Genomic DNA, 22,241 nt, shown 5'->3' with positions numbered 1-22,241 from the left:
CATCTCTTACTGCACAGGAATACAGCAAGTTTTTTTCTGTAGCAGACAAGAAAAGCGGCGTTCTTTCAAATGCATCCTGCAGATACAGATGCAATAGCAGATGGGAAGTGTTGTTTTGTTTGGTTTCCCTATGTAAGTTTTCCAGGAAGGAGTCAGATGGCCAGAGTTATGCAAACCAAATGGATCGTCCTTTGTTTAGAGCAAAGGAAAATAATCACTAATTTTTGTGGTGAAACACAAACATTCTCCAAACAAAATAACCTCTCCCTATAGCCAGCCTGGCCAGCCATGAGTTCCCCCTCTTGGGACTTTGAGTCTGATAAACTTTCTAGAGAGGCATAGACTTTAATGCAAGTTGAGGGTGGGAAGGGAGAGAAAGAGAAACAAAAAAGCAAATGAGATCTATCTAAAAGGCCTTGCAAAATTAAGCCAGCTTTTGTTTTAGTGAATGCTGGCACGGAGAATTCTTTGGCCTTTGCTGCCAGTGTTAGCAAAGGAGAAAACAAGACATCGGTCTTCATTCTCTTGGCATGTTTGCGCTGAGGCGATGTCATAAATTTATGGGAGTTAATGGTATCTTCATAAATCAGGGTGAGAACAGAACTGTAGGGCCAGATTCACCGCCGCTGTGCATCTGCCTTGCTTGTGCAAAGTGGGAAATGCTGGTGGTTTGATTTGGTAACTCCATTGCAAAACTGAATGCCTGTAGATGATGCAAGCGCATCATAAATCCAGTGCCTGTGCTGCAGGCGATAGGAAGTGAGGAGTGTGCACTGTATCGCTACATTGCATGCTGTAAGTGCCTACTGTCTGTCTGCCTTTCTTTTAATGAGGAAGAAAGTATGGGGCTAGCAAAGGAATATCGCATGCTAAAAACATCTGCTGCTAACATTTAGCATAGTGGAAGTGTTCTTATGTGTTCTCGCACTGAGGCTATGGGAAAATAGCAATAATATGGTACTTTCCAGGCCAACAGGAGCAGGGATCTAGAGTGATCACAGGAGCTTGAAGACTGCTCTCAGTAGGTGAGCCATGACGCAGAAGCCAGGCCTATCTGTGAAAACCATATGGCTGGCTAAAATAACGCACTTTCAGCTGTTTGCCTGTGTCAAACAGTCCTTAACAAAATAATTGCTGTGGGTAACCCAAAAATTCAAATGTGTAGGCATGGGGTTTGCTGGAAGCTGGAAACATAAGGAAAACTTCAGGGAAGGTTACAACTTTTCATTACTATTTTATTTTTCTTTTAATGGAGTGTAAAACCTAAACATTTCCTAACCTGCCTGAGGAAATAATTGTTTATACTGCTGCCAAAGCAAAGAAGTACACCTGTACGAAGTAGGGATTATAATGTGTGATAGGAATTACTAAAGCAATATTACTGCTTTCTAGAATTTTGAGTTCAGTGGAAACCTCTCTTTTAGGAACATCTAGGAAAGAATGTTTGACTTGGTGAGTCCTGCTTCTTCATGAGGGGACAAACTCTTTTAGTCTGTATCTCTGATCTTCATGCCTCATCCAGTGCAGAAAAATGTGCTGCGTGACCCTGCTTCTGAGTGAACGCTGCTGAGCTAACCACCGAGAGTGGGGCCAGGGTCAGTAGTGCTCTGCTGCTGTTGCTCTAATCATCGTTAGGTACCATGTGAATGAATTTATCTTGGCAGCCAAGTATGATCAAGGCTCACAGCTGATGCAGAAATTACTTCAGAGAAGGTTGCCACTTTCTCTTTGGCTTGTGTCTCTTCATGGCTTTCCCTCCTTCCACTGGCACCTTAAATGGAACTGCAACTTGCACAAGTTTCCTCAAAACCAAAAGACCAGACAGTCAGAATAGTGCAGATCTTCATTAGATTGCTAAATGATTTGGTTAAACTTTTAACCTTGCTCCCTTCTGTTCCCTGCTGCTGTCAGTGATGCACTGAACACTGTAACCTTACTTCCATGTCGGCAGTGTTACTAACACCCCGGGCAGTTAATTAAGTGCACTGTGCAGTTGTGAAGAGACTTTAGATGGTCAGAGACCCCAGGTTTGCTGTCTGTATTCCAAATAGCAAAGCAAGGTTGTGATAATTTGTACTCCAGTTTCAACGTGGCCCCACAGAATGAAGGTCTCCTCCACCCTGCCATGTACAGAGATAAGATTCAAGATTTGGATTGAAGATGAGATTTGAAACCGACAGGTTTGAAAGGCAAGGGGGAAAGAATCTGCCAGGAGAGGAAGGGTTTTCAAACAAAATGAAAATTTCAACTGGAAATTTTTAGTAAGCTGATAATATTGATAACAGCTCGTTTCAGGTCTATAAGCATCTCTATAGAAGGCCCTAGAGATGGTTAAGTACAGCTGGTAGAAAGCTTCCTGATGCAGTGACGTGCTTCTGGAAAATGCTGATTCAGCAGAATCAACCCCTTCTGTGGGAATGTGTGGTTTCCAGTCCAAAAAACAAAACCCACCCAGCCTGTCTGCCTGGTTTTCTGCCAATCTGCCCAATCTCTAGTCAGCTGGCGAATGGGCTGGGAAGTTTCTTGGGATCCCCATCTGTCTGGTCACCAGAGTGATAGTGTAAAGTTCTGATTTAAGTCTACAAAAGAAGAATATTAACTAATAATGTTCCTGTTTCCCAGCGTATTGATTATTCTTCTGACTCCACTTTAAAAAGCATACTATAATTCAGGTTGGAAGTTTTAATTTAGGTTCAGTCGAATCTGCCTTGAAGTACAAAATTTCCCATAATATACAATTTTCTTAACTCAGCTATTTCCAATTACATGTAATCTGTTGCAGCTCCATCTGGTCTCCTGTATGGAGTGGCTGTGATAATTTACTGTGACCATTCAAAAAAAGCTTTGTATCTTCAGTTTTGTTGTGGCTCGGCTATGTGGCATGGTAGATTTCAACAGCACGGAGCAGCTGTAGGAACAGCGAAGGTGCTGCATGCAAGATGTGAGTAACAGGTGGTGCAGAGCCCCGAGGTGTTCAGCTCTGCAGGGGCAAGCAGTCCTCAGCCCTTTTGTAGAAACAATGGCACAACGGGCTTTGTGAAGCGACATTTCACAGTGAGAATGAGAGCTTGCTATGGCAGCCTGAACACAAGACTGTTTTCACAAGGGCTCTGCAAAGAAATGAGGAACAAGGGTGAGGTGCCACATTTCCTCATCTTTCTCAAGGCAGGTAAATGTAAGGTGTTGAATTTTATTTTTTTTCCCCCTGAGGTGCAGGGTATCTGCAGTTACTCTGCATTTACTCTGTAAATTCATGGGCTAAAAGCATGCCTACAGTTACCTCCGAACAACTGCTGTGCAGTAGATTTTTATCCCTCACACAGTGTTTTATCTTGTTTATGTATTGAGAGCAAGGAAAAACTTTATTTAAGTTTGGTCTTTGAGACTTGTATTACTGATCTGGTAATAAATCCCAATATTTCTTTTTTTCCAGATGAGAAGCCTTTTGTAGTGGAAGATACCTACCTACTCTGCCCAGCACCTGTGCTACGAGAAGTTGGCATGTACGTTTTTTCTACATACTCAAGTATTTACTTTGCCTGTGGGAAAATAAGTCTGCATCATCTCACTATATTCTGTTGTTGCTATAGGCCTCTAATTCTGGTGTCTCTGGTGCTTGTTGGGTTAATTGGCAGTTGTGCATTGGAGCACAAGGGAGAGAGCACCATCAGTGTGAATTAACCTGTACAAAAGGCTTTTCTGTGCATCAGGAGCCCATGTTCTAGAGGATATAATCTAGTAGAGGATTGTGGGCTAGCTGGCCTGACTTGTCTCTTGTGGGTTTTTTTCTAGGGAAGCAGCTCTTCAAGTCAGTATGAACGATGGTCTGAGCTTCATCTCTAGCTCCGTCATCATCTCCAGCACACACTGTGTAAGTTTCAATTCATGTGCCTAAAATGATTCAGTGGGATAGTGGCACTTAAACACAGATGTTTGTTATACTGGTATTAGAGCTTCCAAGTTGAGTAAGTTTGGTGTACAAAGAACCTGTTTCCCTTTTTTAAAGGTGAGCTTGTGAGTTTGGTAAATACAGTATTTTGTGTATCGTGTGTGCTGTAGTGTGGCAAAGCTCTTGAGTCTCCAGTAAACACCTCAGACTGTATCTGCTGTAAGATGCAGACCAGAACAGGTCTAGCAGCAGCAGCCAGTGGCCTGGAGGTACCTATACTCACTGCAGGGTGAACAAGAAGCAGGTCTGCTGGCTTTGTTAGCTAGCCTGTTTCCTCTACAACAATGGTGCTGCTAATTGTGAAGACCGTATGGCAGTTGTGATCACAACCTTTGTCTGGAAACCAGTATGGTTGCCAAAAATAATGTGGGAGATTCTCCACTGAAGTAGCTGGCTCACGGCTGGCATCTTTCGTTGCCAGTAGTGAATTGCTGCACTCAGTCTCTGGTGGAATCAGGCAAAGGATGATGAAGCCGTTATAATTCACGGTATTGCTGAAGATGCTGCCTCTGTTAAGTCATGGCTGATGGGAATAGAGTATGAAATGACTTGTGCTAAAGGAGGTAGTGGAGGAATTCACCTGCAGTTCAGAGAAGTCCTTCATGCTTCAGCATTATTCATGGGAAGGCCTATCTTCCATACAGGGAATGGTTGAGGTGCTGCTTTACTACTCCCGTGTACTGACTTAAACTGTTTTTTGGGAAACCAGAGTAGTCTCGCCAGAAAGACTCTGCTTTTCTCCCTACCCAGGAAAGGCACATTGTGTTTCCATACAGAATAACTGGAAGGTGAAGCTGTATAACATCAGATTACCAGAAGTGCTCTGTGGTCCCCAAGGGCTGATGCACAAGATGAAGGAAGTCTTTTATGTCACTTGGTCTTGATACTTGTTCAACAAGGACAAGATTGTATGGAGAGACAGTTTTCAGAGCTTACATGAGGGGTTATATTCCAAAACTTACAAAGACTTCATTATGCCTTTAAAGAAGGGAGTTTATTTTAATAGTTAATTTTTTAGTTCAGGTTCTCTTTGCTCACTGGCAAAAATGTATTTGCATTTTGTCAGCAAATTACAGGAATATTTTGGTATGTTTTGATCATGAGGCAAGACCTGGGAAAGAACTCTTAGAGAAAAATTATTCCTTCCTGATCTGCTTTCTTCTGGGGATACAATTATTATTTCTAGGTTATAGGAGATGAAATAGCTGTTCCTTTTCTATTGTCTTAATAGCTGCAAGAAAACTCAAAAATGCCTGTGTTTGATGGCAGCACCTACTACTGTAATGCCTCCAGACTGCGAAACTGGATTTGCAGTGCCTCTAAGCAGCCAGAATTCCAATTCAGAACCTACATCCAGACCTAGAGGTAGTGACGTTCATTGGCTGCTTTGATAATTATATTGCAGGCTTCAGTAATCGAGGAGGCTTCTTCTGGGTAAACAGACGTTTTGCCTTTGTAGTAGTGTTTGTTTTTTCCAAGTTCCTTTTAAAGATGGAACTGTTTACCGAGACTACAATCCTCTCTTTAATTAAGGTTACAAGGGCTTCGGTCCTGGAAATACCCGTATACAAAATGTGCACCAAATGACTTGTTTAATTGACTTCAGACCTGCGAGTTAGGTCTGTTTGAAGATCTGCAGCTGAAATGGGACAGTCAGAAAGCTGTGGAATGAAGTGATGGTAACAAGCAGGGAAAAAATCTAGGGTTTTCTTCCCTGTGTGCAAATGAGCAATCAGTGCTTTCGGTTTCCTCTCTGCACTATATTTCAGAAATTATCAGGTTTGGAAAGAGGTCTGGAGTGTTGTCTTCAAGAAGCTTCCCAGATGGCCATCAGCAGTGACTTAACGTGGCAGCCCCACACTTGCTTTGATGCAAATGCCTTGAACCCAGTCTCGTTCCACTCCAGGAATGGTATTTAATGGGAGAAGGAACAAAGCAAGTGGCTTGATGGCCTGATAAGCTTTCCATTTCTTTATTTTCCTGTGAAGCTCTACAAAAAAAACTTCCTATGCAACATGTAAAGAATCTGCAAAGATCCCATTTTCCCTATAAACAATACCTGACCTGTTCTATGAACTACCCATTTTCAAGGACTATCTGGAGATAATCCAGGGAAGAAAATTCAAGTAAGAGCATAGCTAAAGCAGACAGCTCCAATCCCTGCAAGTAAAGACCAAAAATGAATAATCAGAAAAGTCAGTTGGACTTTCACTCCTAAGTTACAAATGTAGGTATTTGAGGACTGAAACAAATAGAGCCTAGGCACTGAACTATCTCATAAGCTTTTTTTATCACCCTAGCTGGCAAAAATTTTAGTGTAGGTTTTTATGGTAAGGAAACTGGGCCAATTTCTCATAGGTTAATTGGGCAAAGCTGTTTTATGCTAGCATAGGTGCTGACCTTTGTTAAATATCTTAAGACTCCTAGGAATGAGGCAGCTAAATGAAGGTCAGTTTTATTGAGCAGTGAAAACTCTAGAAGATAGGAAACAGATGGGTCACTTTTGGAAAGCAACAAGGGATCAAAGCCTTTGCCTTTTCTAGAGGCACATTGTGGCTTCACTGCTATAACTCAGCAAGACCGGACTCCTGTGGCTGCCAGAAGCGAGGAGGGAAGAGGACTTAGTACTCCTGTGCTCTCATTGTGCTTTCTTTCACCAATTGCCAGATGCTGAAAGTGGGATGCTGGGATTTTTTTACCTTGCCCGGTGCTGTCATTTTTGTGAGGTTAAAAGTGCTTTTCACTTTTTGCAGCTAATATGCTGCCTTCATATTTAAATACTGAATGTGTGGCAGAAAGTGTTCTGTAGGCTTGTCCCCTTTAGGAAATGTCACTGGTTTATGTCTCTGAATGTGGTAATGCACATACCTCTCTAGGATAAACTCACTCCCTCTGGGAACAGACAGAGCTTTTGCTTGAGCCAATACTGCCTAACCAAAGTGATTATTTGCACTTTTTCCACTTGAGGTGTAAAATCTGCTATAGGATTTCAAGGAGGAGAAAACATGGGAAAGTTAGGAATGAAGGCATAAGTAATGACTGACTTAATCTCCTTCTTAGTCTGAGGGACACTTAAATACATCTTACTTTCCAGCATTAAGCGATACTAGTTGTCAAATCTGTCAACAGCAAATTAGACCTCACTGAAAGCTGGTTGGGGTTTTGGGTTTTTTATTTTGTTTAAAGGAGTCAAACGTACAGCTAAAACAGCCTTAGAGCTTCTCCCTATGCTTTCAAATCTGGACACTTTGGAATCTACTTGTCTGGACTTCAGGTGTCTGTTGTGCTTTGAGGGACTTCTCGTCTTCCCTAGCTCTCTGCATCCTGAAGCGTGGCAGGCTTCAAGGTTTGCAGCCCCAAAAAAAAGTGCAAGGTTTGTCAGAAATTGAACTGCTAGGCTTCTGTCGTATTCTGCCCTTTGCTTAATCGCCTGTGCTTTCCAATATCAGAGTCCAGGCATGACTGTATATCCTTTTATACCTCATTTTCCGTGGGGCTCAAGGAGCTGCTGGTTTAGGTTCCCAAGATAAAATTGCCAGCAGTGTTTAAATTTTTTAAAGCAAGTCTCCAGGCTTTCCAGGTACTTCTCTGCAGTTCTCTCCTCTCCGTTGAAAGGTAATTGATTTTTTATTTAACAAAAGAAAACAGAAGGCGGCATGGGAGAGACTTGTAAAGATGCTTTTGTTGCAGAGGATCTTTCAGCATTTCCCTTTTAAAGTACATTTTGGGAAGACTTGTAGTCATATAAAAGTGATCTCAGCTGGATCAGGTGGAACAAAATCTCCATTTAAAAAAGGAATCAAAATTCTTCTCTGTTGGCCCAGTTACTTTCAAGCCTGAGGTATGAAGCTGTCCATAGGAGGTCTTTGGGGATTTTATTTTGTTTTTCTTCCTTGGGCTTTTCAATATGAGTTTTTAGAGGCAAGAGGGTTGATTACACAAAGGAGGCCCTTTTAAATCCCTTGTGATATGTATCAGTCCAGAATTTGCCCATCCAACAAATGAAACTTCAAATGCAAGGCTGGTCTGAGGTATAAAGAAGTATCAGTCAGAACAAAGCTTGACTCCCCGATCTCGTGCAGGGGTGGTCTTTAGTTAAAGGTGGAATTGTCATTTTCTGGAGATGGTAAAAAGCATTGACTGTGGAATTGTGTGGGACTGCTCGGTTTTCAGAGTGCAGTCTTTACCTCAAAGAAGAATGAAAGAAAGAAAAACAGGTAGAACCAGGTTAGTAGAGGAGAATTTTTTTTTTGTTTTGGTGACTGCCGCTCCCTCTCCCACCTTCATGTTAGTTCCACGGGAATAGTGCTTTTATGGTGGTTTGTTACCATCTTGGTTTTTCTGCTGGTTTTGGTGGCTTTCAGATATAAAGGGAAACCTGGCTGCACAATGCCAGATGCCCCCAAGATGACAAAGTATCAGAGCATGTATCTGTCTGTCAGGAGAGGAAAATAAAAGGATGCTGGGGAGAGACCAGGATATTGCACCCACTGCTTTGAGATTATAAAACAAGCCTACCCCAACTAATCACATCCCCACAGGTGGTCAGGAGCTGCTGCATGCATTCTCACAGATCCTCTCTCAGTCCCCCAGGTGGTGCAGGGCAAGAAGAGGCATGTACTTCAGGGTGGACAGAATTGGGAGGTCTGTGTCCTGCCCACCCTTGCAGGGTGCCAGCAGCAGTCTCAGAGCTGGGCTCACTAGGCAGGGGTTTGTCGTCAGTAAGGAGCTCCGTGGACAAAAAGGGGGTTTGCTTGTTGGGTGAATGCAGTGACTTCTGTTTATCTGTCCAAAGTGGGCCAGACACAGGAGCTTTTGTGGTTGGGCAAAGCATTTGTTTTATTAAATTATGGCATGCAGATGAAACCCTCTAGCTTAGGGCAGAATGGTACTACAAGTAAATGTGAAGCTTGCTTGTGCCCTCTCTGTGGATGGGCAAGACTATTTTTCATTCAGAGATTTTGCTGACTGCACACCCCAGACTGAGGATTACTGAATGGCTTCTGGTAAAGCTGCTAACAGTGGCCGGGTTTATTTCAGAAGCTAGAGGGTAACACTGTGTAAATCAGGGGCTGCAGACAGAAGTTTAATCCTGCGCCCCACTAACTTTACATATTACCCAGTTAAACTAAGACAGGGCTGTCCTGAGTGTAATTTAGGGCGTTATTTGACCACTGGCAGCTACTCCAACAGAACAGGGGAATGGCTGGAATGAGTGTTCTTAAGGTTGGGAGACAGCATGCTGTTTATATGCTTAGCTGGAGGATAAGATGCCAGCATCTCCAGTATGATAAAGCTCAGCTGGCTGGAAATATTTGATGAATTTGTCTCTTGGCTTGCTTGTCTTGCAGAGTGTTGTGCTTTAACTCCAGCCGGAACTAAGCCCTACACAGCTGCTTGCTTACTCCCCCCGCAGTGGGATGGGAGAGAGAATCGGAACGGTAGAAGTAAGAAAACTTGCGGGTTGAAATAAAGACAGTTTAATAGGTAAAGCAAAAGCTGCACACACAAGCAAATAAACCCAAGGAATTCATTCACCGCATCCCATTGGCAGGCGGGTGTTCAGCCATCTCCAGGAGAGCAGGGCTCTGTCACATGTAACAATGACCTGGGAAGACAAACGCCATCACTCTGAATGTGTCCCCACCAAACTTCCTCCTCCTTCCCCCAGCTTTATATGCTGAGCATGACATCATACGGTCTCCCTTGGTCATATCCCTTCCGTCAGCTGGGGTCAGCTGTCCCAACTGTGTTCCCCCCCAACCTCTTGTGCCCCCTCCAGCCTACTCACTGGTGGGGTGGGGTGAGAAGCTGATAAGGCCTTGACACTATTAAGCACTGCTTGGCAATAATGAAAACATCTCTATATTTTCAACACTGTTTCCAGCACAAATCCGAAGCACAGCCACATACTAGCTACTATGAAGAAAATTAACTCTGCCCCAACCAAAACCAGCACAGGGAGTTACTAATTTATTCCTCTGAAGTTGTTTTTTCAATATCTATACCTTTTAAATAATGTTTTTCTTTCACTGTCAAGTTCTCTGTGGGGAAAGGAATCCCTCCTTCCGTGCAGAGGGCAGTGAGGCTGCATTGTTATTGCATTACCTAAACAAAAGGGAGCAAAACCAGGCAGGGATGTCCAGGTTCCTCTGCTGCTGGCAGAAGATGCTAAATGGCAGCCCTGAATAGTGAAGGCTGCCAAGGCCACGCACCTGTTAGGGGCAAGGCATCGTGAGGCATCACTTCTAAAGAAACGCCCTTAAGGCTGTGGCATTACACTGGCCCAGAGAAAAGTGGGCTTGTTCCCCTGTGTTCTTTTGGACAAGGTAATCTCTTCTCTATAGAATCCAATGTGGACTTGAAAGCCTCTCTCCAACCCTTGGAGTCAGGTGTGACTCCTTGGACTGAGATTTCAGGAGGAGATTACCCTGGCAAGCATTCTTTAGGAGGCTTGTGAATGTGTCCTGGGCATCTGCTTAGCAACTGGGCCTTCCATTTCTGAGCCTCAAGGAGCTATTTTGGTTATAGGTAACATTTAGTTATCAGAACTTGTCACTATCTGTCTCTGCTTGACTCAGATTAGACAGAGGCCCCTTCTGGGACAGATGGACACACAGACGCACCCCACCGTGCTGATATTCTTTCTTATTTGGCCTTCATACTGCAGTCACACAATGGATCTGACTTACTCCAGGTGCTGCGTAACCACAGAAGACAAAGACAAACCCTGCCCCCATGTTGTTAGTGTTCAAGTCCTTGCAGCAGGGGTATTGACTTCAAATGTTCAGTGCTCTTGCTGGCAGCCAGGCGTGCTCAGCTTTCCAGTGCCTGGGAAAGGCCTCATCTCCCAGCGTGGGCTGGCGGGGCTGCTCTGCAGGCGAAGGAGGTGCCTTTGCTCTCCCTGGCGGAGGTATCTGTGCAGTAGGCTACCCGAGGTCAAAGGTACCCAGCAACTCAGTGGAGCTGTCAGAGATTGCGATAATCTTCAGAAACACATTAGGTGTGACTTTACGGTACATGAACAGTATATTTTCATATGCCATGAAAGACAGAATTCTTGTTGCCATGATAGGTTTCCTCTCCCGTAGCTTTTAATACTAGTTTTTTATATTTTTTTTAAATGTGCCTGCATTTACAAATGAGACACTAAGGCAGAAAATAAAGATTAATGTAGCCTCTAGTCCCAGTCTGGAAGTTGACGATTACGTTGCTCCAGGTGTTACTGCATGGTTGCACACTTTCTACCTTTTATCTGACTAGAATGTCTTAATTGGGTGGCAGATAATTAATGATGAGAGTTTAAGAAGTAGTTTCATTCTACTGAAGTCAGTGGGCCTGTGATATTTGAAAGCACCAAGAGCTATAGTTTGCTAAGCATAAAAATCCTATCTTGTAACAGCAATAATATACAGCATAGGACACAAATGCAATGGGAACTGAGCATTCTCAGCTTCCACTAGTGCTAAGACTAAAACCCAAAAGTTATTTCTTCTTCCCCAGCTGTTAGTCTGAACCTGCCACCAAGCTCATAGGCAAAGCTGCCCCACATCAGGCTTTAGTGGTATGAACGCAGTGTGCGTTGCCAGCATTTGCACCGTTAATGCCTTGGGAGTGTATGTTGCCGTGGATTTCCCACTGCTTGAAGGAGAATGAGCAAGTAATGGCTGGTGGAGTTGGGAAGCTTTTAGGAACGGGAGTAAGTCCCTTCTTGTGTTGGAGAGTTTGAAGAAGTGAAAGAGAGAGAAAGTATTAAATACCGCTTTATGATTTTGTACACGTGATGCGCACAGAGCAGGTTGCACACCAAGCATTGTCAGGAAACAGGAGTGTACAACAGAGGAAATAATTTACAAGGCAGCATTTAGAGGCAGGAAGTCAGTCCTGCTCTGTGGACTTGGAGGGCTGCTGCCAAGTTCTTCAGTGAAAAAAGAGAGCATCTCGGAGAGAAGCCAGGATGAGAATTAAAATAAGTCTTTGTTCATTTTCTAAAATGCTCCCAGAAGAGGAAAAACTACTAATGACCTCTTGCACTAGCAACTCTAAGACTCATAACTGGGAGGTGAAAACTGCAGGGCTGCAGTGACAGTGTAAACCAGGTCTTCCTGGGCAGTTCTCAGTTGGAAGGAGCATCGCTAGGTGATATTGCTGTGCTCCCTGTATCACCTAGTGAAACGCGTGATGTTTCTTTGCAAGAAGGTGAGACAATGGAGGTACCCAAACATGGGCTGGGAGAACGTTTCTGTGGCAAGATGTTAGACTTGCCTTAGACTAGCATTGACTGAAGCTCGATTTTATTTGCTGTGTGTATCCAGTTCACAGTGGATGTCTTCCCAGGTCACACCCTGTTCATTCAGGAGGAGTGCTAGGGGAATTATGCTTCTAAAAAGGAGCGTCTTTCAGCTCAAAAGGGACATTTTGAGTCAGGGCAGCTCTGGGAAAGCAGCTGCATTTGGGAGGCATATGCAGTGCCTAAGCTGGGCTTGCCCTCGTAAGCTGGGGTCCTACCCAGTGCCAGTAGGTACCGGCCCCTCCTTACCTGACATGCTGGTGCTCCAAAATCACTTTTGGATGGAAAGGTGACAAGGTGGTTAAGCCCTTCCACAGTCCAAGATAGGACTGTGTGATAATCTAGGGGTTTGGAAACCAGAGGAGAGCTGCTGGCTAGCAGCTGGGCCAAGCCAGTCCCTGGCTGTGGAAAAGGGGCTTCTTGAAACGATTCATGTGGAAGTGAATGGATGCAGTGGCTTATTGCACCTGACAGTAACTTGGGGAAGAGAAAGTCTTGCATAGGCAGATCAGAGAATGGGTTATCTCACAGTGAAGCAGTTGTCTTGGTGGCAACCTGTAATAAATGGCTTGGGATGACCAGTGGGGTGACAGGTGGGGAAAAGGCCTGCCATTCTGGAAAGAGACAGCCCCTCTGGTCTCACATTTCCAGTTGCAAGGGTGCAGGAGCCATTGAAATCAGTTAAAAAGGAGAATTTGGTCTCTTAACCTCAACAGGTTTTGCATTTGACAAAAGGAGGTGGGTACTGGCACAGCTTCACTACATCTAGGTACCTCGCTTTTCTTCCTGTGGCTATCCAAAAGACTGAAGGAATTCACACCTTTGAGTTAAACAATAGTGGATGGATTTGATCTTCAAATGTGGAGAAAGAAATAGGTAGAAAATCAAGAAAGCACTGCAGGGTTGTAGTAAAAACTAATGATGCCCTTCAGTAAAGGTTGGTTTGGGGTTTTTTTAATTCAAAAGGAATGTAATTCAGTGCTAAAGTAGGGTTTTTTCAATTGTGACTTTGTTCTGGGCTGCACAATTAAGGCTCTGCTAGTTATCAGTGTTCTTAAGTCTGCAGGCAATTAAAGTGCATGCGCTATTGTATCAATAGAGGCTTTATGAAACTGCAGAGTAAATTTAATGAGCGCTTTCCTAGGGCCCTTGACCTGTATATTATTAGTTGAGGTATTGCTCTGTGGGAACTCCAGGGCATACGATTTCAGGTTTGTTTCTAAAAGAAATTGTTCTTACATGCTTTATGCTGCAAGTATAATAGGCAGTGAATGTTTTGGCTAATGCAGGTCACCCGAAGAGTTAAATGTGCAGAGATTATTTCACTCCAACATTGCTACACAGGCTGTTTTATAATACCCTTAAGTGTGGTAGGCATATTACAAACAGCATGTTCCTATGGTTTGGAAAGTAGGGATTTACGAAAGAGACCAATAAATTTGAGGTGGGGGCAGGATCACAGAATGGAAGTTCTGAAAAGTTTTAATTTGGAAACATCAAAATAGGTTGTGGGTATGCGACTTTTTTTCTGTGCCAATGCTGAAATTAACTAGAAAATACATGCTATAATCTCTATATGCATGTATACCTCTAACAGTAAAACTCATTTAAGTTGAAACAGAGCACTTTGAAACAGTGCATTTGAAACAAAACATTTTATTTTATTGAAATGTTTTTCCATTGAAAATGTGATTTCAATTTAAACTGAGTTTCAGAAGGAAACTTATCCCAAACACATCTTGTTGTGTGGGTTCAGGTCATGCTGGCATGCTCTGAGACTTGTCAGACTCCAGACAAACCATTTGTAATGGCCTGTGAGGAACTTCCCCTGTTCAGCTTTGCGGGGTAGGTACATGAGCGTTAGCTCAAGGAAGGTGCTCCTGAAATACCTTTTTTTTAAAAAAATATTTATTTATTTAAGTGCTGGTTAAATGCTACAAATCTCATAAACATGTACAGAGGCAAGACATTCCAGAGCTGTAGCATGCTGTTTTCTTTCCTGCCTTGCAAAGGAGTAAACCCAAGTCAAGCCATAAATGGTTGCTGTTTTGACAAAGTCTAATTCCACAGAATTTTGTCTGCTATTATTCCAGTTGCTATTCACCTCCTGAAATGGATTTAACATACTTCTTTTTAAGGACTGTCTTCAGGCACAAATGGAAACCAAAATAACTGCTTAAGTTTCACCTCAAAGGTTTTGTTGTTTAGCTATAAGTGATGACAAGAGATGGCTGTTTCAGAATAAAGCTCTTTGGTGCCTCCTCAGTCAAAATAGAAATATCTATAACTGAACGTGCACTGTCAGGAGGAGCAGTTAAGCTGCTGGCATTATTTCATTGCAAGGGAGTGTGCAGATTGAACCTGAAAAGAGCACTCAGAGGCCTCTGCCTTCGTGCTGGCTGATTTTCAGGATTTTCAGGCTATGTGATGTCGCAGCCACAAAGCCGAGGCTTGCACACTCACCTCCAGGATGAAGTCTGAGGCCTCACAAGATGCTGTGACCTCTGCCTGTAACTGTAGGGTGTGATTATTAAGATGCTCATCTTTGGTTAGAATGCTGAAGGCTTGCAGCTAAGGAGCCCTGCTCCCTTTGATCTCTGCTGCTTCCTGCAGTGAGGCTGTTAAAATTGTGACACCTGAAGTTTGATGATTAGCAGGTAATAGCACGACCAGTAGAGATCTGAGCAGACGTTTAGTGGCACCAAGTCTTACCACTGTTTTTAGCCTTTGGTTCAGAATAGGTCTCTTGGCAGTGAAATTCAGGGGTCAGGAGCTTTTGTGTCAGAAACAGTAAAAGAATTTGGAGCATTTTACCAAACCAGATGGGGTGTTCAAGGGAGCTGGAAAACCAGAGAGGAGAGCATAGGCTTTTGGACCACAGCACCTCTGAATGGGGAGGCGCCTGTCATCTGAAGACTACTGAATCCCAGCACTGGTGGAGCGTATATAAAACTGAAGAGGAAAGCTCATCAGTCTGCAGGGTTTTGTCATGTGGTTTTTGATAAGCTATCCCACCAGATCCTATTGTATTTACTGCAGGATCCAGATGCTATGCCTTACGTGTGAAGCACTAGCCAAGGACTGTACGAACTTGAATTCTACCATCAGTTTTGCCATATCTGCCTTTCAGAAAACTTGCAAACACTTCTGTTGAGCTGGAAATTTTTAAGTATTTCTTCTGAAGGAAAAGTTCAGCTTGTTTTCATAAGTGTCAATCAAGTATTAGAGAATTGTTTTCCCTGACCAAAGATTTTTCCTTGTAACAGTGGGTGTAATGATTACTTCTCCTTCCCACCATGTGTTTGCCTGCTCTGTGTGGAGTGTGAACTTCTCAGGACAAGGGTTGTCTCTTGCTCTGGGTTTATACAGCCTATGGTCATGCGAGCCTTCAACTGGTGTTTACACTGGGCTGAAAAGCAAATAACATAGGATGCTGCAGAAGTCTGGTTTTAAGTGTGCTCTCATCTCCTTTCAGCTCTGGAAGGAGACGAGGGAAACAGATGCCCCTCCCAGAGGGGCAACTCATTTCACAGCACAGTAAACTTGGAAAAAAGAAGCTGAGAACACCTACACTGGTTGACCCAGACCAGGTCATTCTTGCTGGCATCCCCTGCTGAGCTTGGCTCCCACTCAAGAAGCTTCGCATAGATGCCGATCAGAGGCTAGCATTGCAGAACAGCGCATTCACTGAGTTTTCATTTCCTTTTAGAAATTAGGCCAGATTTTTCTGTTATATTAAAAGAAATTCCTGTGTGTGATAAAATAAATTATAGACATCAGTTTCTATTGCTGTGATGGGAGAGTCCCCAGGAGAGGCAGAAATAGAGAGTGGTTCCTTCACAATAAAAGCTGCCAGAGTCTCTCTGGTGTGAAAAGGCAGGGTCATCCTTTGTCTTCCCTCCCCTATTGACTAAAGGATGTTAAAACTGTTTCTCCTTTCTCTGCCGGGAGAAAACCTCTGTCTGATTTTGGATGCCCCTTCAAAACTGTACTCAAGATTTTCATAAAGCTTTTTAAAGGCACTTCATTCTTTTCCTACTAACACCTCTGAAGGCTTTCAGCATGTTGTTGCTCTTCCTGCTTGGAAAATGTAAAAAAGGACTGGGATACAGGAGCCATTCCATCTTCCCTGTCTCTGGAATGACATTAACCATGTTTCTCCTCTTTGTAAAGCACCTAAGGTTTATTTGAGTTATTATTACTGTGGAGTCACCCTGAAGCGAGACTTGGTTATATGGCTGTCTTCATGCCACTGCTCCCAGTTCTTGGTAGCAGTGCGGATGGTTCCGCACTCCGAGCCCTGAAGCAGTAATGACAGCAGCTTTCCAGCCTGCCCTGGTGGAGACATCACAGGGCTACAGGACAGCCCCAAGTCCTCTGCTGCAGTAAAGAGCTGGAAAGGCTCCCACAAGCTCTTCTGCATACACAGGGGAACGATAGGCTGCCTGTAGTCCTGACAGCAGCCAGCTGGTAGGGTGCATCGCTTTTGTTTGCTAAAGCAGTGGGTGCAGAACTGGATTAAACAGAATATTTAGGGTTCTTACTTTCCAGTGAAGTATGTAGGAGTTAGGACTAAATCCTCTTACTGAACCCAGCCTTCAAGCCCTACTAGAGCCAAGCGCTTGATGCATGTATTTAATACATGTTCATCCCTCTTAGGCACAGCATGAAGTCAGCACATTTAAACACATGTTTAAGGTTAAATCCATTTACTTCTGTGGTAACAAGCATGCATGCTACCCACCTCCTGATCCCTATAAATTGACGGTGCGTTAATTTGTCAGCCAAAACACATGAGTGCATTTATTAGATGCACCTAGTACTTCATTCATCACTCCTGAACATCAGCATTCAAAGCTTTTGAGGGTCTGTGCACTTTAGGAATGTTATTCCAAGTTACCTTTCTGGAATAGCTAATGTATGCTGTAAATGCCAGTGCAGTAAAGTGAGAAACTAGGAAATAAAATCTTAAACAAAAATAGTATTGGAAAACACAAACCAGACCAAATTCAAGCACAACAAAAAATGTCCATCTGGTGCACAGTAGCATTTTTGGAAAAACTCTCAGAAACAAGCCATAGTTCCACTGAAATGTCAATGAACTCCTTTATGTTTATGAACTGGTATATGTTTGTTTCTATGTTAAAAGTATTGAGGATGCCTAAGAAGAAATAGGAGCTTAATATCACAGATTCTGTTTTAGCTTTGTCTCTCCAAATATTGTGTGCGTGCTTCCTGGGGCAGCCATCTCAGTAGGCAACAGCAAAAGAACTCCGGGGGATGAGTCATTTCCTCTGTGGCATGACCATCACTGCAGTGGCCATCGCTGTTCGCTGACTATTAAAGGAATGTGCATGCACCTAGTTTATACTAACCTTCTTCTTGATAGGATCTTCCCAGGGATTGCGTGCGTGCCTTGAAGGAGCGCGTTCCTTTGAAGGACAGCACATATCCAAATGTTTGTGGGTAGAGTTAAGGAAATAGCCGCTGCTGTTTACCGGATCAGATTTTGCCATCCCTTCCCTCTTCTCTCTGGAAGTATCTGTGGTCCAGGAGGTGGGCCAGGTTGCTGCCTCATCGCAAAAGGATCCCCTCAGTCAGTCTGGCTTCTCACAGTCCGTAACAGTTCCAAGTAACTGCTGAGTGAAAGCATATGTATGTACATACACACACACACCCCTTGCACACACATATAGCTATGTATGAGGAAATGCCTCTAATATGTTCTGCTTCAGGCTTATTGATATCTTTATATTTTATAATGTCTTTCAGAGGTTGTTTTCCATTGTTCTTTAACTGCCGGTGATACCTGTAGCGTTTTCTTGACCGTGTTGGTCTCTGGCAGGGAAAAGGAGGCTTCAAGGCCCAGCTGCCTTGCGTTCTCTACCAGCTGATCTGTTTCAAAATCTACATGGTAGAGTTTTAGCATGTCAGATGTGTAGCACCTTGAAAGGTCACATAAAGAGCCCACTCTTTTATACATTACTGTTTCTAGATAGATAGCAAGGCGTTTCAAAATGACTCCAGGCATTGCCTAGGTCTTCCAACAGCTGTCAAGAATAAGTTGCCGATGTTTTACACTTGGGGTTTGGCAGAGGCTCTGGCAAGTACCTTAGCTGCCTGGCTTTTCTCAGCCGTTCAGGTGTGATGGAGTTGTAGGCTGTTGATCTCACTGCGACCACAAGCACCACGGTTTTACCTTGGTGTAAGCAGTCAGGATGAATCCCTGTGGGAAAATAGCACTGATTTCAGATAACTGTGCACAGCTAGCCACACTTTGTCTCTATGGATATTTTAAATGGAAAATTCATGAGTTCAGTGTTAAAATTCTTCTTTTTTGGTCTTTAAAATGAAAGTTGTTTTCTTGGTCTGAATTGACAGCATTTGTTCAGTAAGCGTTAAACACAGCTCATTGAATTGTTCCATGGTTCAGTGTTTCCATGAGCATTTGTATAGTTCTTCCAAATTTTGATTAAAAAAATAACGGAATGAAAACAAGGCATTTCAAATGCTTCAGCCCTTTTTAACCAGCTATGCCTGGGAGAATGACATTCAAAATGTCAGTGGAACTTTTGCAAACTATTTTAGCAGGTGTATTTTCCTGCTTGTTTATTATTCAGCTTGGATAAGCGGCAGTATCTAACTAAGCATTGTTCTAGCTGTATAAAACCATAGCTGTTACACAGAATGATAGCTAAATTCTAGCAGAAGCTGACAAAATAAAGATAAACCAAAAGCAGAGTTCAAGCTGCTTTGGATCATTATAGTAGGATTTATTGTGTATATATGCTTTATCCTGATCTGACTTGCAAGGGTTTCCTCAAAGCCCCGTTTGCAGCGGTGACAGCCCAGTCAGAGGAGATGAGGGTAGGATTTGCCGTTCCTGATTAAGGCTCTCAGTGTGACACTTTGTAGCTATGGCTGAACCCAGAAAATCCAGTTCATATTTGTCTGGAATATTTTTAAGTTTGTTCAAATACAAGAAAAGGAATGAATCCAACAAGGAATTATTTCTTTGGGGGGGGGTGGGGAGAGGGGTAGGGGGTGAAGTGTTCTGGTTTTGATATCTGAAGAGGGCTTGTTCCAGCAGACTTGCCTGGCAATGCTTGCTTTAGCAAGAGGCATTACCTGAGTGAGAAATGTAAGATTTGGTAAATCAAACCCTTCTATGTCCTCTGGACTTTTTGCTGCTGTGATACACAGAATACCAGCTGGCCGCATCAGCAGCCTTGCAGAGAAACAGATGTGTTGGGGTAACGTAATTGCTCTTTACAGATTGTTGGGGGGTGTGTGTGTGTAAAGATGAATTCTGTTTGAAGAAAACAGCTAAAAGGCCACTTTAATTTGGTTTTTATTTTTGCAAATTGATTTTAGGATATTCTTCATGACAAAATTTTTGTTTCAGTATAGGGGAAAAAGGGGCAGACAACAGTTAGACGTAAAAAGCCTTATTTCTTCTGTAATTTCATGGCAGCAAAAAGTCAGGATCACGTTTTCTGGAGTGTTGAATGTCAGCAGGTTCCATTTTGCAGATGATGGATATAACACTATGTCTAGGGGAACAGCATCAAGCATCCAGCTTTGTCTTTTCAAATGAGCTTTTATTTTGTGTTGGGGTCCAAGTTCCATTTCCAGATGTGCCTTTGGTGAATTCTTCTCCTGTGGGGACTACCCCTCTTTTGTTTCCAAGTGTTGAAGATCAGGTTGTCTTGATCCAAGTTCTCCAGAAATCCCTTCAACACCAGAAACAGCTCTCAAACTGACTTTTTTTTTCCCCATTATTCTTCCCATTATGGTATGATGGGAGATCATCTGGCCATTGGATTACAATGATTTAAGCAGGCACCCAATTTTCCCATCCTACGGGTCAGTCTGCTCTTGAATGTGTCCTTAATCTGGCATTGTGATCTTGACACTTGGAGGGGGGGGGGGGGAGGTTAAATGTCCAGCTCTTAGATCAAGAACATCTCAAACTGGCTTAAGTCAGGACTGCCTGCTTGCTTATCTCGGAACAGGATGACGTTGCGGGGGAGCGGTATAAGGAAGCTGGCATGCCTCAGAAAGCCAAGAACATCTGGTGTGGGTTAAATCTAAACAGCAAGAAATAATGCACATTCGGTTTTGATTGCTGTGTTGAGCTGGCTTGTGCAGCACTTCGCATTGTTAATCAATATCAGAGAATTGCAAATGCATTTTTAAATGGGGGAAGTACCCAGTTAGAGAGGAAAGGATCTTCTAGAGTCAATGGCTTCTGACTGCAGATTGTTGTGGTGGGGGGTGTGTGTGCGCCCAAATCTCCTTGAAAAGCTCATGGCAGAACTACCCTGACTCAGCACTGCTAAGAAGAGCAGGATGACCCGAGCCATGGGTCCATGGAGATATTGCTTCAAGTTTTCTTTTTGGAGCAAACTTTAATGCTAACATTGCGTTCAAGTTTATAGTGCAAGAGGGGAAAAGAGTTGCAAAGAAAGGGGAGTGCTTAAACTGCAATGAAACAGTGTGTTGTGAGCTCTTTTTTAGGTCTTTTTTTCCAGTCTTTACAGTACTCTGAGGAATATTACATTAATTTTGATCTGAAGCAAAATAAGTGGTTTGCGTAATTGTGAGGCTCAGAAAATTGAGACAAAACCTATAACTCTCTAGGAAGTGAACTGGAGGTCTCAGCCTCTTTGCAACAAGGTGGCAGGAGCGGGTGCCACATTTGGATGGATGAGGAGGGAGGAAAACTGCATTTTGTCTGAAAAATCATAAATGGAGTATGGCAATGGCCTTTGGCACATGTGCTTGCCTGGCAGCAGGATGCACAGACTGGTACTGTGAAAAGGGGAGTTTTGTATTAGTGATGCTTACATTCTCTGTGTTTCTTTTCCAGTCAGATGGGACCATCCTGGCTATTGCTTTGTTGATCCTCTTCCTCCTGCTGGCGTTGGTTCTTCTCTGGTGGTTCTGGCCTCTTTGCTGCACAGTGGTAAGTGACAGAAATCATTAGCACAAAACAGCAATTCAGTGTTGCCTGAATGTATGAAATGGGTGGGAAGGAGGCAAAGTTTTCCAGTAAGAAAGAGCGTAGGACTGGTCATTGAACAAGACAGCATTTCTTCCATTGCTGGCACTGTTCTGCGCTTCTATTTCATCTGCCTGACCTTTGGATTATACCCATGAAATAGCAATGTTGCTAATGTACAGACCTTGTCAGGAGCCTTTTAGTCTTATTTATTGATCACAAAATGGAAAAGGTTTGCAGAAACGTATTAGTTGCCATGCCTTTTTAGGAAGGAATGGCTTTTCTGGATTTTCTAACTCATGTCAGTATCTCAGTGCTGGAGGACTCCTGTAAAAGGATGAACCCAGGCTGAAGCCCTTGTTCTGCCTCAGGTACAAGGAAAAGAGATTTGTAAGTGTGCAAATTTTTGCAAGATTAACTTTTCTTCCTGGCTTGCAATTTCTGAAAAGCTCTTTGAAATATCCAAATGACAGTTTCAGATGAAGCACAACTATGCTTCACTGAGCATTATCTTTCTGCCACGCTTTTCACAAAATGTTCTTTGCAGTTAAAAAGCACAGTCACAGAGTTAATAATTTAAAAAGGCAGACAGAAATCAGGAGAAAACAGAGGAGAAGGAAGAGGTCAAGGGAGGCAAGAAGGCAATCGCAGGACTTGAGACAAGCTTTTCTGGTGTTTGTCTGCAAGGATCTGTCATAGCCCTGTACGTCTCTGCTGGTCATCCCCTAGGTCTGCCTTTCCCAGTAAAGATCAGGGCAAAGGCTCATTATTGCGGAACGTACAATGAAGCTTGTGAACAGTGAAGCTCTGCTTTTCCTTTGGGTCTTGTTCATGCTGCAAATATAGAACAAGAATTAGGGATGTATAAATGTCAGCAGAATTGGAGTCTGTTTTTTGTGATTGTCTGCATGTAATGTTTCAGATGTTTCTTTCAAAACTGCCCAAACTGGCTCTAGTTTCTGTGTTACCATCATTATTCCCAACTTTAAATCACTTAC

The 22,241-nt window shown here is 43.2% G+C and overlaps 1 protein-coding gene across 1 annotated transcript in view; it reads left to right on the top strand.

The window, feature by feature from the left end:
• The window catches only part of ANTXR1 (ANTXR cell adhesion molecule 1), a 116,400-nt gene that overhangs the window by 43,834 nt on the left and 50,325 nt on the right, over nt 1-22,241 (top strand). The window contains exons 11-13 of the mRNA XM_080370310.1: nt 3,434-3,503; nt 3,793-3,871; nt 21,112-21,207. Of these exons, the coding sequence (XP_080226436.1) occupies nt 3,434-3,503; nt 3,793-3,871; nt 21,112-21,207 (245 nt within the window). The remainder of the gene's footprint in view (nt 1-3,433; nt 3,504-3,792; nt 3,872-21,111; nt 21,208-22,241) is intronic.

This window comes from Falco punctatus, assembly GCF_963210335.1.
Source record: "Falco punctatus genome assembly, chromosome: 20".
Lineage (NCBI taxonomy): Eukaryota > Metazoa > Chordata > Aves > Falconiformes > Falconidae > Falco > Falco punctatus.
This window is presented reverse-complemented; position numbering and strand designations above follow the sequence as displayed.